Below are 13,604 nucleotides of genomic sequence, written 5' to 3'. Positions count from 1 at the left end.
ATGTATATCAAGTAAAGGCCACGAGTGTGTTCAATATAAAATCGCTAACGTGTTATCAAAACTCGTTCGTACGAAAATAATTCGGTACGGTTTTATCGATAGTAAATAGGCCGTGCCATCGTTGAATCGCTTACGTTTATTAATCCGGAATGATGGATTGATTGCGCCGTAATTGTGATCTGTGTGTAATGTACAAGGGGACAATCGTGACATGCGATTTATAAACGCGATAAATAAAATATTCATCATAAAACAGAAAATATTGGAATTTTGGAAACACAATATACATATTAAAGATTCATATCTGTTCGCATATGATTTTTCTCTAAATATACATACATATATGTATACGTACGTATATACATAAAATTAATTATTTATTTGATAAATAATATTGTTTAAGAAAATCCTAAACTAATCTTTAAAAACAAAAATAGAACCGGATGTCATGAAATGTCTCCTTGCTCGGAACGGTCGCTGCCCAATACGAACTTTAAGGTGGATTATGTCTAAAATTTTATCTAATTCTACAGTATAAATCATGTGCCCTATTTCGATTCCTCTCTGATTGATATTCGGTATAGTTACAAATCGCCGATCAACTAATGAATGTCAAGAGTAACGTACCTTCTGTTTAAATATGGCCCGAATTAAGCGTACAATAGAAGAAAACCGTTCGTAAATAGGTAACGACCGCAATTGCCGTCGCGATGCATCAGCTGAGGTGCAAATGGTGATGGTAGCGTTGATGGCTTCTCGAAAATAAATCCTTATTACCGAGGACGGACGATATCGCATGACGGCGCGATAAAAACTGCGACGGATAGGGCAGCACCGGTAGATAATTAGATATTAAGTATCACGTTTCGCAACGCGAATACATGACCGGCAGTAATACTTATGGTGAGGCGAGACAATACTAGCACCTCGATAGTCGAGATGTTGGTTTATCGATGCGCTGAGAAAGGTTTAAGTAACGGTAACGAATTCACTACCGGAAATTTTCTTGTCACTTAAACGCAAAGTGCCTTTATCGAAACAAGAATGTCATTACGCTAAATTATTAGAGTAATAATATTGATTTTTGCTATTAAGAGAGTTACAAGAATTACTAGCTTCACAAGGCACTTTTGCGCGAAGTAGCGAGAAAATTTACTCGCGCTCCTGAGACGGGTGACGATTCTGCGATAGAGCCAATCATACAGCGTTAATTAACGTGGAAGTATATGTGGAAGACGGCGCGCGAGTCGCTCACTGTCGTCGCGTCCCTTACCAAAAAGGTAAAATCTTTGATTATCAGTTTGCGTGAAGGTATAGAATTGTCATCAATGTAGGCGTAAATATTGATTATAATTCTCGATATACGATAGTCACGGTTGTCATTCGCGCAATTTTTGAGAAAAGTTGAAGTGTAATTGATTGATAATGTGTGTCTGCTATTGAAATTATTCTATTTATACATTTATTGTAGAATCTATACCTCTCTCTATTTCTCTCTCTATCTTATTAATCGCTTTCTTTTTTTCTCTCCTTCTCATTATCATTTTACTGCATTCTTCGCAAAAGTCAGGTGAGAAATTGAAGATAGAAAAGGACATGTATAAGGTAAGTGATTAGATGCACGCACATTAATTTACATGTTCTCGAATTGATCAACGCGGCGTTTGGTGTTGCCCTTGCGAATTTCGCGAAGCGTCTTGTATTTGTCGCGGCCCTGACGAACATTTTCCCTGTGGATCTTGTCCATCACCGTCTCCTTGGACTCATCCCGTGACTGAGCGAGATCCTGCTTTAATGCCTGTCAATAAAAGCATTTCATTGTAACAGTGTGTACAGTAGAATTTTTTGCCAAGTTTGCATCATTTTAAAAACGTATTTCCACATTTTAAAGAATAAAAGCAATTAAAAAAAGTTTTAACTATGTAAAATTACAAAGTTATTTAAAATAAGAAATAAAATCTAAATAAAATATATTAACGTTGTATATCAACGTACCTTCAATTGATCGTTAAGACGTTCACTTCTCTCTGCTAAAGTGCGTCGCTCTCCGACAGGATCGATTATTGATTCGTCAGTTGCGAGGTCCTTAGTAACGTCTCCTTGAGGAACTTCGTCCTCACCTTCTTCCTCACCCTCTTCGTTCTCCTCAACGTGATGATGATGCGGAGTCTGATTAGCCTGATATTGGCGGTCAGCTTCTTCTTGTCTTAATCTTGCATAATAAACGATAAATACGCAATTATCCCCAATTATGTTAATTAAGAAACAGGATGAGAAAAAAAAGAAAACTGGTCGTACTTGGCAGCTTCAAACTCAGCCTGTAATCTCCTAGCTTCTGCGTCCTTAGCTTCCACCTCAGATTGTATGCGTTGTACTTCCTCTTGCTTGGCTCTTATTTCTTGTTCGAGTTTAGCGCGCTCTGCAGCCTCCATTTCGTGCGAGAGTTCCAACTTCTCCATCATTGCTGTCAATTCCTATGTCACACACAATACAAATTATAAAAAACAGTTAAAATAACAGTTTATAAAATAAATTAAATAATTAAAGAAAGGAGCATTAAAACCTACATTGGTTCTTAGTGACAGATAATTTTTATATAAATCTCTCTCTTAAAAATATTATAAACTTAATAATATAATAAACATATAATAAACATGAACGTTTCGACTTTATATTAGGTCATCATCCATATGTGTATTGTTCGAAGTAAAAATTTAAACAATAATTTTCTATGAAATATATTAATATTATAATGGTCACAACTTTTGTACGCTACTTATAAACTTGCAATTGAATTTGTGAATACATTATAGGATTCCTCAATAGTCCTCAAATTTTTCTATAAAATCGTAGTAAATATCGAATTGGCCGAGTGTCATTTTTTTAATTCCAATTTGACAACAGTCGCAATTGTCTTAATGCTCAGGAATTATAAATTCTGTACGGTTATCACTACATATGCTCACAAATTCATAGAATAGCGCACAAAAATTATATTATGATCGAAAAATCAAATTAGCGTTTCTGATAAACTTACATATTTTATTTGAGAGAGAGAGAGAACGAACAATAAAAATCAATTATATGTTAAAATGACTTATAGTAGTTGATGTTAATCGTTTGCTTAAGTAAGAAATAAGGAATAAAAAAAATAAAAACAACAAAATTAATCGCTCATTGCCAGTGTAATGGTAGTTTTTTAAACTCATAATTAAAGAAATTATCTTCTGATGATTCTTGCTCACCTTCTGACGATTCTCTAGCTCTTCCTTAGCAGCCTGTAATTGCTTCAGCTGCTCCTCCAAGCGCCGAATCATTTCCTGAGCTTCGTTCAACTCAGCATTCCGCCTATCCATTTCCTCTGCCATATTTTTTAGCCTCTCTTCGTATTCCTGCTGTTTCTTCTCCGCACGCTCTCGGGCAGCTATCTCCAATTGCAATTTCTCTCTCTGTTGCTGTTTCGCCATCTTTTCGTCTCTTGCTTGAGCCTGAAAAAATTTTATTGCAATCTCGTTACAACTTCAAAAGCTAAATATATTTTATTATTTCTTACAATTAATTAAAGTGGATCCTAACAATCACAAGATTGCGACAGCCTTTAATTGTTAAATTATTTTAACTCCTAAATAAGTTTTCAATATGCTACAATGGTTACGTAAAGTGATGTAAAATACGTATTACTAATGAAAAAGTTATATAATCAACTTTAGATAAGTATATGCATTAATAATTATGTTTCATTAATTTTAATTATTTCGTTAATGTGATTCGTATAATGTTCCTACCTTCATCTGCTGCACGTCGATTGTGTCTGGTTTACGTCTGCGCATGTAAAGCTCGTGATTGCCCATGCATAGCGCAAGAATTCTCTTGTTAATCTTGACTCTGTTGGCGAAAAATACAAAGTCCGGTGCCTTCTTGTCGATTGGCTTGATTATGAATTTCTTATCGTTGAACGAGATATTCCGTATCTCGGACCAGGGGAAGCCGATTTTCGGCGTGAGTTTATCGTCCTTCTCGTAGATATTCAAACCTAAAGCATCTACACCCAACCAAAGGTCTGTGCCTTTCTTGTTGCGAATTTCAAAGTAATTCACACCATACATTTCTAAGTCCTATAGAAAGCAAAAATGAAAGAAAATACTAAAACGATACTAGTCCAAGAATAGTAATATTTTACAATTTTTCATATAATAAAAATGTTTCCGAGTGCAGCAATGGAATTCGCATAATGTTCTTCGCAACACTGATTAAAAAATACTGTGTCATAAATAAACATCAAGTTAAAATACAACATTATGCGAGTAATTAAAAAGTATAATTAAAAACGTTCGTTGCTTTACAAATGCACAAGCCTTTAGAAAATGGATTGTAGTACAAGTTTAATACTTCACATGAATAAAATTTCTTAAAGAGAAATAATTTCCAATATAGAATCCAAATAATGTGAAAATAAAATAACTTAAAATAATTTTGCAATCCGTATAAATATCGACGATATATATCAGAATATCCAATTCCTCCTGAAGTTTTCATATATTTCGCATTTATATCTATTCATTTATTTAACAGTTCATGCTATTTAACAGATACCTGAGCAATTTTCAGATACTCCATCATGGCGTCCTCTCGCAACATACCACGGTGTTCCTGCCACCAATTTGTAATAGAGTTATCCCATTCTTCCTTGCTCATTTTATGTTGATCCACAACACGCTGTGGTAACAGCCGATCATTTGATAGAAAGCCAGCGGGATGATTTCCCTTCTGATAGTCTCCATGTCTCGCTTGAACGGCATACGAAGCCAACAGAACGGAAGTTTCCGGTGGGCAGTATATTTCATCCGTGAGAATACCATTTTTCACCTGCAATCATTTCAAATATTAACATCGATTACATAAAATTTTCCAATTAATTCTAATCTAACAGCAATATCGATTAATACATGTAACAAAATTCAATAATAAGATCGCTATCTATTATATAAGCCTATAAGCAATTAATAAAATATCGATTAACTAATATAAGAAAAATACAGATTTTATTTTACGTTTATTCGAGATATTATTCCAAATTGTGAGTGATATTTCGCTAAGCATCGTTGTTCTTAAACACTAATATATTTGTCTAATTCAACTGAGCAAAAAATTGATGCGCATTCACGTACCCGCCACAGAGGATGAGATAGTAAACGACGGGAAGAAGTGAATCTGATAAACGAACGATAGTTCGATGCATGACTTAATCCGACCAACAAATAAGATATGCATTGTTTGTATGTTAGATCAATTTGTTCTGGACATCAATCATAAGTCTCGAAATTAGTTCGAAAATAAAAGCAGCAAATTAAAAAAATTGTTATTGAAATCACAAGTAAGATAGATAGATAGGTAGATAGATAGATAGATAGATAGAGAGAGAGAGAGAGATGCGAAATGACTGCGTGAATAATTTTTTACCTGAAGGTAAAAAAGTCGCAGCGTAATATCTTGTATCAATTCCTCGGCGACGTCTTCGGGATAGAATTTTGCACGGAATTTGAACTGCAATGGAGTCTCCTTCTTGACCTCTTGGTTCATCACCTGGAAACGTCGAAAAAAATAAATGATGTGGTCGAAATTGTCTTGCTCCTCAAACTTGACGCTCAAAAGTAAAAAGCGTGCAAAGTGTTTGTGAATCGCGTTATAAGATAATAGTTAAACATGTGAACAAATAATTCTCGTGACATCAAGAGAATAATGGGTGAATATGAGATCATGAGTTCTACGAAATAGTAGAAAAATATTTTTCACTAAAAGAGATATGGTTTCGCATTAAGGAAATTAATCTATTAATTATACACATATCTTAGAGCATTATTAAATATTTAATACATTTACATCTATTACTCCAATATACTTTAATGTAATTCAATATACTTTTTATATCGCAATAAAAATTAATAGAGAGGAATATATAGAATATCTGAATGTTTTTAGTGAATGCTATTAAAAGTTTTGTCTTTTTCCTCATAAAAAGATGTCATTCTTTATACTTATATAAATTCTTTTCCTTATTACGATACCTTGTAGCGTCAGATATATTCGCACTATTGTCAACGTTGTTATCAAAGAATTTATCATAATTACGTAATGTTTGCGATATCAGTGTTGCAGGTATGATCAAAGTTGAATATCTCGCCGCGTCTCTTAAGTACAAATAGTTTAAAAATGTTCGCCATTGTTCATGGAAACGTGTAATTTACCTTAATGAATGTTAACACATGTTTGGCAGTTGTGAACAAAAAAAGTCAAAAAAATTGTTCCTCTCAACTTCCATACGATTTTTACATCAAATAAACCGATACAATATAATGTAGCTATATTATAAAAATAGAAAAGATAAGATAAAGAAAGATACATTCTATTATATTATAGAGAGAGAGAAATGAAGTAATAATTCTTATTTAATAAAATTATATCAACGAAATTTCCTGTTACAGATAAATGAAGTTGACACAATGTTTTTTTCTTAGAATGGAGATGACATTTTTATAGACGATCTATCACGATACACAATCGAAGAAATAAAAAAAGTTGTAATACATTTTTATTATGTTAAAGACACTCGAAATGATAAGAATCGCGAAAGTTATTGAATTGCTAAGCGCAAAAATATTTTTTAACAGATCGATTCCGTGCGCGAGAAATGCATTTGTCTTAATCATTCATTATCCATTTTCGTGGAATCTTATCCAGATCACCGAAAGAACTTACGTCACGACAACAGTCGACTCTTGGTATGTGTTCCTGCCACATTTTCCTGCCACCTAGTAGTTATCTACGTTATTAATGAGGAATAAAAAAAATATAGCGCGAAGCAGCAGATAAGCAATCGACAGCGTTTCTAGTAGCTACCGTGACGACAATTAATACGTTTTTCTGCGATATCTCCGACATTCGCGAATAGCATTTGCGATGCAGAATTATGTAACGTACGCGGTTTGTACTATTTTAAAAATCAAATTAAGCAGAAAGGATTTAGTGACGCGAGATTCTTTTGACTTATGTCTTTCCTTTTTTATAGCAACTGCCAAACATATAATGGATAGTTATAATTCATATTTCACAAAACATAAAAAACAAAAACATAACTCGTAGCACGTTATGTTACGACTAGTAATATTGTTTCAAAAAACACATGTTGAGATTAATAATTAAATTATCTTATGTCAAGACGAGACTTGCATGACGTAAGATAATAAGGAATAAAAAAAAAGTTGTAATACATAATAGAGATAATAAAATAATAATGCACAGAATTTAATCATGTCAATCATGTCAGTCTATGATGAGCGATCCTAAAAGAGAAAAATATAAAAATACTTATTTCTTTGTTCGTAAAACTTGGCAAGAGAAAAAACGAATTTTCCTATAAAATAATTGAAAAATTTTCGATGAAAATTTAAGCGACGTCTGTCAAATTTTGCTTTATTATGTAAAATAAAAAAGCCTGTTCTATTCACTTAAAATTTAAAATAAATTTCGTAGTAAGTCCTGCTGTATATCTTGTGTTGTAATAATACATCATTACAAATGAATAAACTAACTAAAAAAGTATAGATATATCATCTTATCTCGTCGGAATAATAAAAACAAACTGAGGCTATTTCTTCGAATAATTTAGATGTGTGAATAAAATAAAATTTTTTCTGAATGAATATTAATGGGAACTATGAATTTGTCATTCAATGTAATGAGAAAAATGTCGGATTGAAAATGAATGAAGCAGAAGACTGATTATATCGATCAGAATTCAAATTATCTCAACTAGAATTTTGTAGATTTAACCAGAAAATTTTGATTCTTCCATTTTCAACTAGAATTCTAATTAATCTAATCAGACATTTTCCTCAGCGTAATTAATTCGATCGACTATTAAACATACAGTAAAGCACAAAAGTGAAGATCATCGATGATGTGTTATTTCCAATCAATTCGGAAATTTAAATCGGGTGCCAAGAATACATCGAAATAATATATACGGATCAGAAAATTCTTTGTGCTCTTACGTTGCAGATTGTTCGAAGACCGCACGGAACCACCTGCAATTATTTGCTAATATTACACATTGCCCATACATGCAGTATATTATAAATGCAGTGTATGCATTCGATCAAAAATCGGTTTTTATATTTGTAGTGTCACAAATAAATAAAATGAAATTATAATAATATACTGATAATAACCTGATATAATTGATATCATAAAACTGCATTTCAGTAATCATTTTACTATATAATATAAAACAATTAAAATTTCAAATGACTCTTTATCAGTGAATGTAACCCAAAAGTCATAACAAATAAGTGGTTTTGACACACGCAATAAGCACGGCTTATCGTAAAATAAAAAAAAAAACATTATTTGCACATCCGTCGAACAAAAATAACAAAGAATAATTAGTTTGCGAAAAACTTGGTGTATACTTTTCACGGGAGGTACAGTTTCTCGCGAAGGAACGGATTGTCGAGTTGCATCCGTGCGTTAGATAGGTTTCAAGGACGGCATTTAAAAAACCCACCAGTCACGATCATAATCATGATGTAACAGCATGGACGCCTTCTTATTTATCAAACAACATATGATTTGTTATCGCTATTTTTTTCAGTTAAAAAGTACGACAAATAAGCGATGTCTCGTTTGACGGCATCAGGTACAATGCGTCTGCCTCGTAATAACAAGGCTACACAATTTGTAAAAAAGTTACAAAGTCATGGGGCAGTATTCGTCCATCCGTTCTTCATAACCGTTGCTCTTGGTGAATAAAAAATTTCTTTATTCATATACTCGTGTAAGAAATTCTTATACACGACTTTTTCATCATCAATCAGGAGGCTGTATTAGCATCTCAAGACGTTACTTAAAATGGTCTTAAAATAAAAACCGGATTCAGGACGGTATTTGTAATCCGTTCTTATATTTAAGACCATCTTAAATATACTGTTAAAAATTTCATTACATGAAATTTAATGTATTTATAACTGGAACGTATATTTGTATACATGTACAAGAAATTTAATGTATTTTTCATGAAAATTTATGAAATTTAATATACATGTTCCTTACATTTAACTAACTACTGTGTAATTTAATTTTCATTAAATCATTCATTACTTTCAATTTCGTTTATAACCACGAGCTTCATTTACATGTAAAGGAAATATTTTTAACAGTGTACGGTCTTAAGATGTCACGAATCAATCGAAAAGCTGTATTGGCATCTTAAGTTGGTATTCATAATCGATTCTTATTTCGAGACCATCTTAAGCAATATCTTAAGACGCTAATTACCGGCCTTATTACTTAAGACGATCTTGAAATGAGAATGGACTAGGAATACAATTATCAGACTCGATATCAAATATTTCACGGGAAGATGTCTCGTGTCGTCAAACGTGCATCACTTCTTGGCATGCAGCATAACTTGGGCATACACTAATCAAATTGTTTGCAACTTACCCTAGACAAGAACGGAAGTCCACGCTTCCAGTTGTTAGTATTGCGGTTGGCATGCGTTCAAAGAATAAAAATACGGTGATGTTAAAGTATTGCGGTATTAAAAACCATTCTGCGTATCTCGGCCACGAGCGCATCCTTGAAATTATCGTGTCAGCATTCGGAGGTATCGTATGTTAGATTATGGTAAACCAGATGCCACCTGTGACGTGGCTTATAATGACACTAATTTTAAGGATTGTCGTGGACACGAGAAAGAATTTAATTCGAAGCAGACAAAGAAAGTGTCGCTTTATGTCCAAATATTAATTCTATATAATGTAACGTCTTATATTTATTATTATATATTAGGCGTTAGGAACTCGAAAGCTCATTGCCGCAAATACCAAATACGTCTTATATTATAAACAATAATTCATGTTATTATTCTTCTTTATGCTTGAAAAATACAAAAGCTGACAAATTGGAAAAAAAGTTCCAACTGACAGGCTGAAAAATAATTTTTGTTAGTTTTGTAGTGACAAAATTTGTAACGCTTGATTATCGATTATTGTAACTAAATTATAATTCAATCTCTTCGTTTAAATTTACCGTTAAAATCGTTTATCCCTGTTTATCGGAAATACAAAAACTCATCACAAATTCGCGCAAATCGCTAGTTATTCCGGTCGTTAGTCTTGAAAATAATATTCGTTTCTCTGATGGGATGACGTCTTCTAAATCTGTTAAACACCCAAAATAACTGAGCTGCCAGTTAAATCTCATGTGGTCATCGATAAATAAAGTATCGATAAATCATGATATTGAGACGATTATTCGATGATAATGTCTAATGTGATAATGAATAAATTTTTTTTGCATCATATCATTTAAATATCATTTGCTTGCCTAATTAATTATCAATATTATAGGCAAGATTAGAAATATTTTTAATTTTGAAATTAATTATTTACCTTTATCAAAAATTTCAATCAAATTTCTCCGTTCAGAGAAAGCTGAGCCTAATTAAAACTAAAAAGAAAAAGTTATTTTTACTTATACTTATATTCTTAAAATTTGATTAAAAGAGATATTATGTTAAATATTTAAGAAGTCCATCATTAAATAAAAGTATTTCATAGTTTTAATTCCTTAGATTTTCTAATTAAAAGAATCGAAGAGACTTGATATAGTTCTATATATTTTTCCGAAATATTAATACCATGAATATTAATACTCTAAAGATCGCGATTGAAATCACAGTGCAATTTGAATTTGAAATAACGGATTGATCATCAGATTTGACTTCCTATAGTCTTATTCTTCACTTGTTCTCATTCGACGCGATGCAATCCAGGTTTGCATGCGTAGCCCAATGTGACCTTTTACAGCATTCGTGCGATAACGGAAATATGATATGTAAGAGTGAGTGAGTGAGTGAGTGAGTGAGAGAGAGAGAGAGAGAGAAACGTGGTTGGCGAACAGGTCGGAATGACACGAGGAAAACGAGAATGTGTCGATCGTTAGAGATCCTGCTACGTTACATAACAGCTCACAGTCCGTGAGGAGCTTTCAACTCACAACCTGTTCGCGAAGATCAAGCACGATGATCAAGCATCCCCGCAGGATGTAGCCCAGTTTCACGGGAGTCCTTGAAACGACGCGTCCGTCGCCTACTTCGAGACGAGTTTTACATGCCTTTATAGGCATTATAACATGACAGTGACACACTGACGCGACAATAAAATGAGACATTGCAATGCTGCAGCACGGTTTAACAAAAGAAGCAGAGAGAATCGGAGAATACTGTTTCCATCGAATTTCTTCATAAAGTTTTTGTTTTTTTTTTTATAAAGTTTTTATATTTTTGTATTTATTTTATTACGGAAAGGAAGACATACATTTTTACTTGATTCATTAATTAAAATAATAATATTAAATTTTTCATTTGTAGTTTAAAAAAATTAAAGCTTACTCTCGACTCACTATCTATAATGCTAATTTATTTCTTATGCTAATATATATTATTATTTAAATTTTGACAACAAAGTGGAATTGTTACCACCGAATTTCTCTATAAAGTTTTTATATTTTTGTATTTATTTTATTGCAGAAAGGAAGACATACATTTTTATTCAATTCATTAATTGAAATAATGAGGATACTAAATTTTTTAGTTGAAGTTTAAAAAAACAAAAGTTTATTCTTGACTTATATCTACGATAATTTATTTCTTATGCCATCATATGTTAATACATATATATTACCATTTAAATTTTGGAATACAAAGTGGAATTGACTTATCAATCGTTTACTTCTCTATGCTCCGTAAGATTTATTGCGGCATTAAATCCGCGTTTATGAAAAATATCACGACGCGTCGTGCTTCACGGTCATCACAACGAATTACAATTTAATTAGCGATAAATTCATCGCACGCGTTAATTGCAAAACGCACGCTCTCAAGAGTGATTACAAGCATTAGCCGTACGTCATAAATTACTCATTATCGCGGAATTTCAGCTATGTCAACCATTTCAACTTTATCGATGCCCAATGTCTTGGAAACTAAGGAAGATAAAGTTACTATTTCCTATCATGTATTAACAACGTTATGCATACAGCGACGTTATTCGATTACGGCTTTTATGAATCAATACTGTAAACTGAAAGACTGCTTATTCATGTAATTTTCAGGAAATTTATTTCTAGGAATGATTTATTAATAAACTTATTAAGCAAAAATATCGTCTTATTAACTTTTTTCCTTTAATAACTAATTAAATATTTCTTGGATTTATTTCTGCAATTCTTAGTCTTGAAGAAAATATTTTTATATTTTTTTTCTAGCAGTTCAGAAATAGGATTGACATATACTTACATGTATCTTTTTTCTTTGGCATAACTCGCGAGTACTTTAGCGTTAGAAAAAAATTGAATTGAGCATAAACGGAAAATGCACACGATGTAATCTCAACAAGTGTATTGTACTCGGCAAGCACTCGCAATTCACGCGAGAGTCGACCTTTGTTAAAGGGTTAATATGAATCCTAATTGAGAGAAAGTGACGCACTATTAAAGGGCGTAAGAGAAAAGCCGTACACGGAATAATCAACAATTCCACGTACAACAAATTAGGGCAACGCAGAAATTCCCTGAAGACATAACTTTAGTAGAGAAAGCTAAAATAAATCATAAACAAAGATAAAAGCTGAATAAAATACAGTTTTAAAACGAGATGACAAGGCAATGTTTCACTTGATAAGATTATCACAAATCCTAAAATTTTATCACTTTTCTCTGATTTCTACAATAGACAAAATTTTATAATTTTCTCTGATGTTTTTAATATTTCAAAAGTTTTGTATTTTCGTCCTGATTTCAAAATCAAATATTTTATTGCGGGAGTAATTTAATATAAATTACTATTAGTATTGCTGATATTATTTGGATTTGTTAAATAATTGTAGTATTCCAACTGTGTAGATATGAAGTACGCATATTAAACTTCTCTAAAGCTAAGAATTTTTATTTTCCAAGAAAATTTTGTAAAATTGCCTAACTATTCCCTAATTTCCAGTTTTTGTAGCAATCCTGCTCAAGTAATCTTCGAAAAAATAATTGAATACAAAAAATATTATAGATTTTCAAAGATATATTATATGCAATAAGTATCAACAGCGTCGCTTTTTGCCAGTTAACTTTGCAAGAAAAAAGGAGGATTTGTCGTTTTTAACATTTCCTTAACATTTCTAATTGATGCTTTAATCTTTTTATTTCCTCGATTATAAATGACTAATAATGAAGCTCCTCCGTGCCTTCCCGCGGAGAAATTCCTTAGACGATTCTTCATCGCGTGACTCATCAGACGATATTTTCATACGTACAACTGACGTAACACACTCGATTGAATCGTTTAATAAGTAACACGCGCGTATCTTAGACAATGCCAACACGCGCGAGGGTGGGTAGTTCTCCGCATTTGTCTTTTTCCCGTTTCTCTCTTTTATCGCAATCGCACGATAAGCGGTTTCTACAAAGACTGCGGCACATCGTCCTCGTTTTCATTTTTTTTTTCTTCGGTCTCTGCATGTCTAGCAAGTCTTGTGAAACGGTTGACTCGTTTG

At 32.5% G+C, this 13,604-nt stretch overlaps 1 protein-coding gene across 3 annotated transcripts in view; it reads right to left on the bottom strand.

The window, feature by feature from the left end:
• Positions 1-1,533: 1,533 nt before the first annotated feature.
• LOC108747423 (moesin/ezrin/radixin homolog 1) overlaps positions 1,534-13,604 on the bottom strand; it is a 35,477-nt gene continuing 23,406 nt past the window's right edge. For 2 of the 3 annotated variants that reach the window (XM_018484858.1, XM_018484856.1), the window contains 7 exons: positions 5,461-5,583; positions 4,594-4,866; positions 3,786-4,115; positions 3,246-3,488; positions 2,299-2,474; positions 1,996-2,212; positions 1,634-1,798 (listed from right to left, as the gene is read on the bottom strand). In XM_018484858.1, the coding sequence (XP_018340360.1) occupies positions 1,634-1,798; positions 1,996-2,212; positions 2,299-2,474; positions 3,246-3,488; positions 3,786-4,115; positions 4,594-4,866; positions 5,461-5,583 (1,527 nt within the window). Of the gene's footprint in view, positions 1,799-1,995; positions 2,213-2,298; positions 2,475-3,245; positions 3,489-3,785; positions 4,116-4,593; positions 4,867-5,460; positions 5,584-13,604 lie in introns of all 3 variants that reach the window. The other variant, XM_018484859.1, reaches the window with a different exon arrangement.

This window comes from Trachymyrmex septentrionalis, unplaced genomic scaffold, assembly GCF_001594115.1.
Source record: "Trachymyrmex septentrionalis isolate Tsep2-gDNA-1 unplaced genomic scaffold, Tsep1.0 scaffold2, whole genome shotgun sequence".
In the NCBI taxonomy this organism is placed as follows: domain Eukaryota; kingdom Metazoa; phylum Arthropoda; class Insecta; order Hymenoptera; family Formicidae; genus Trachymyrmex; species Trachymyrmex septentrionalis.
The sequence above is the reverse complement of the archived record's forward strand: the minus strand, read 5'-3'. Positions and strand labels throughout refer to the sequence as shown.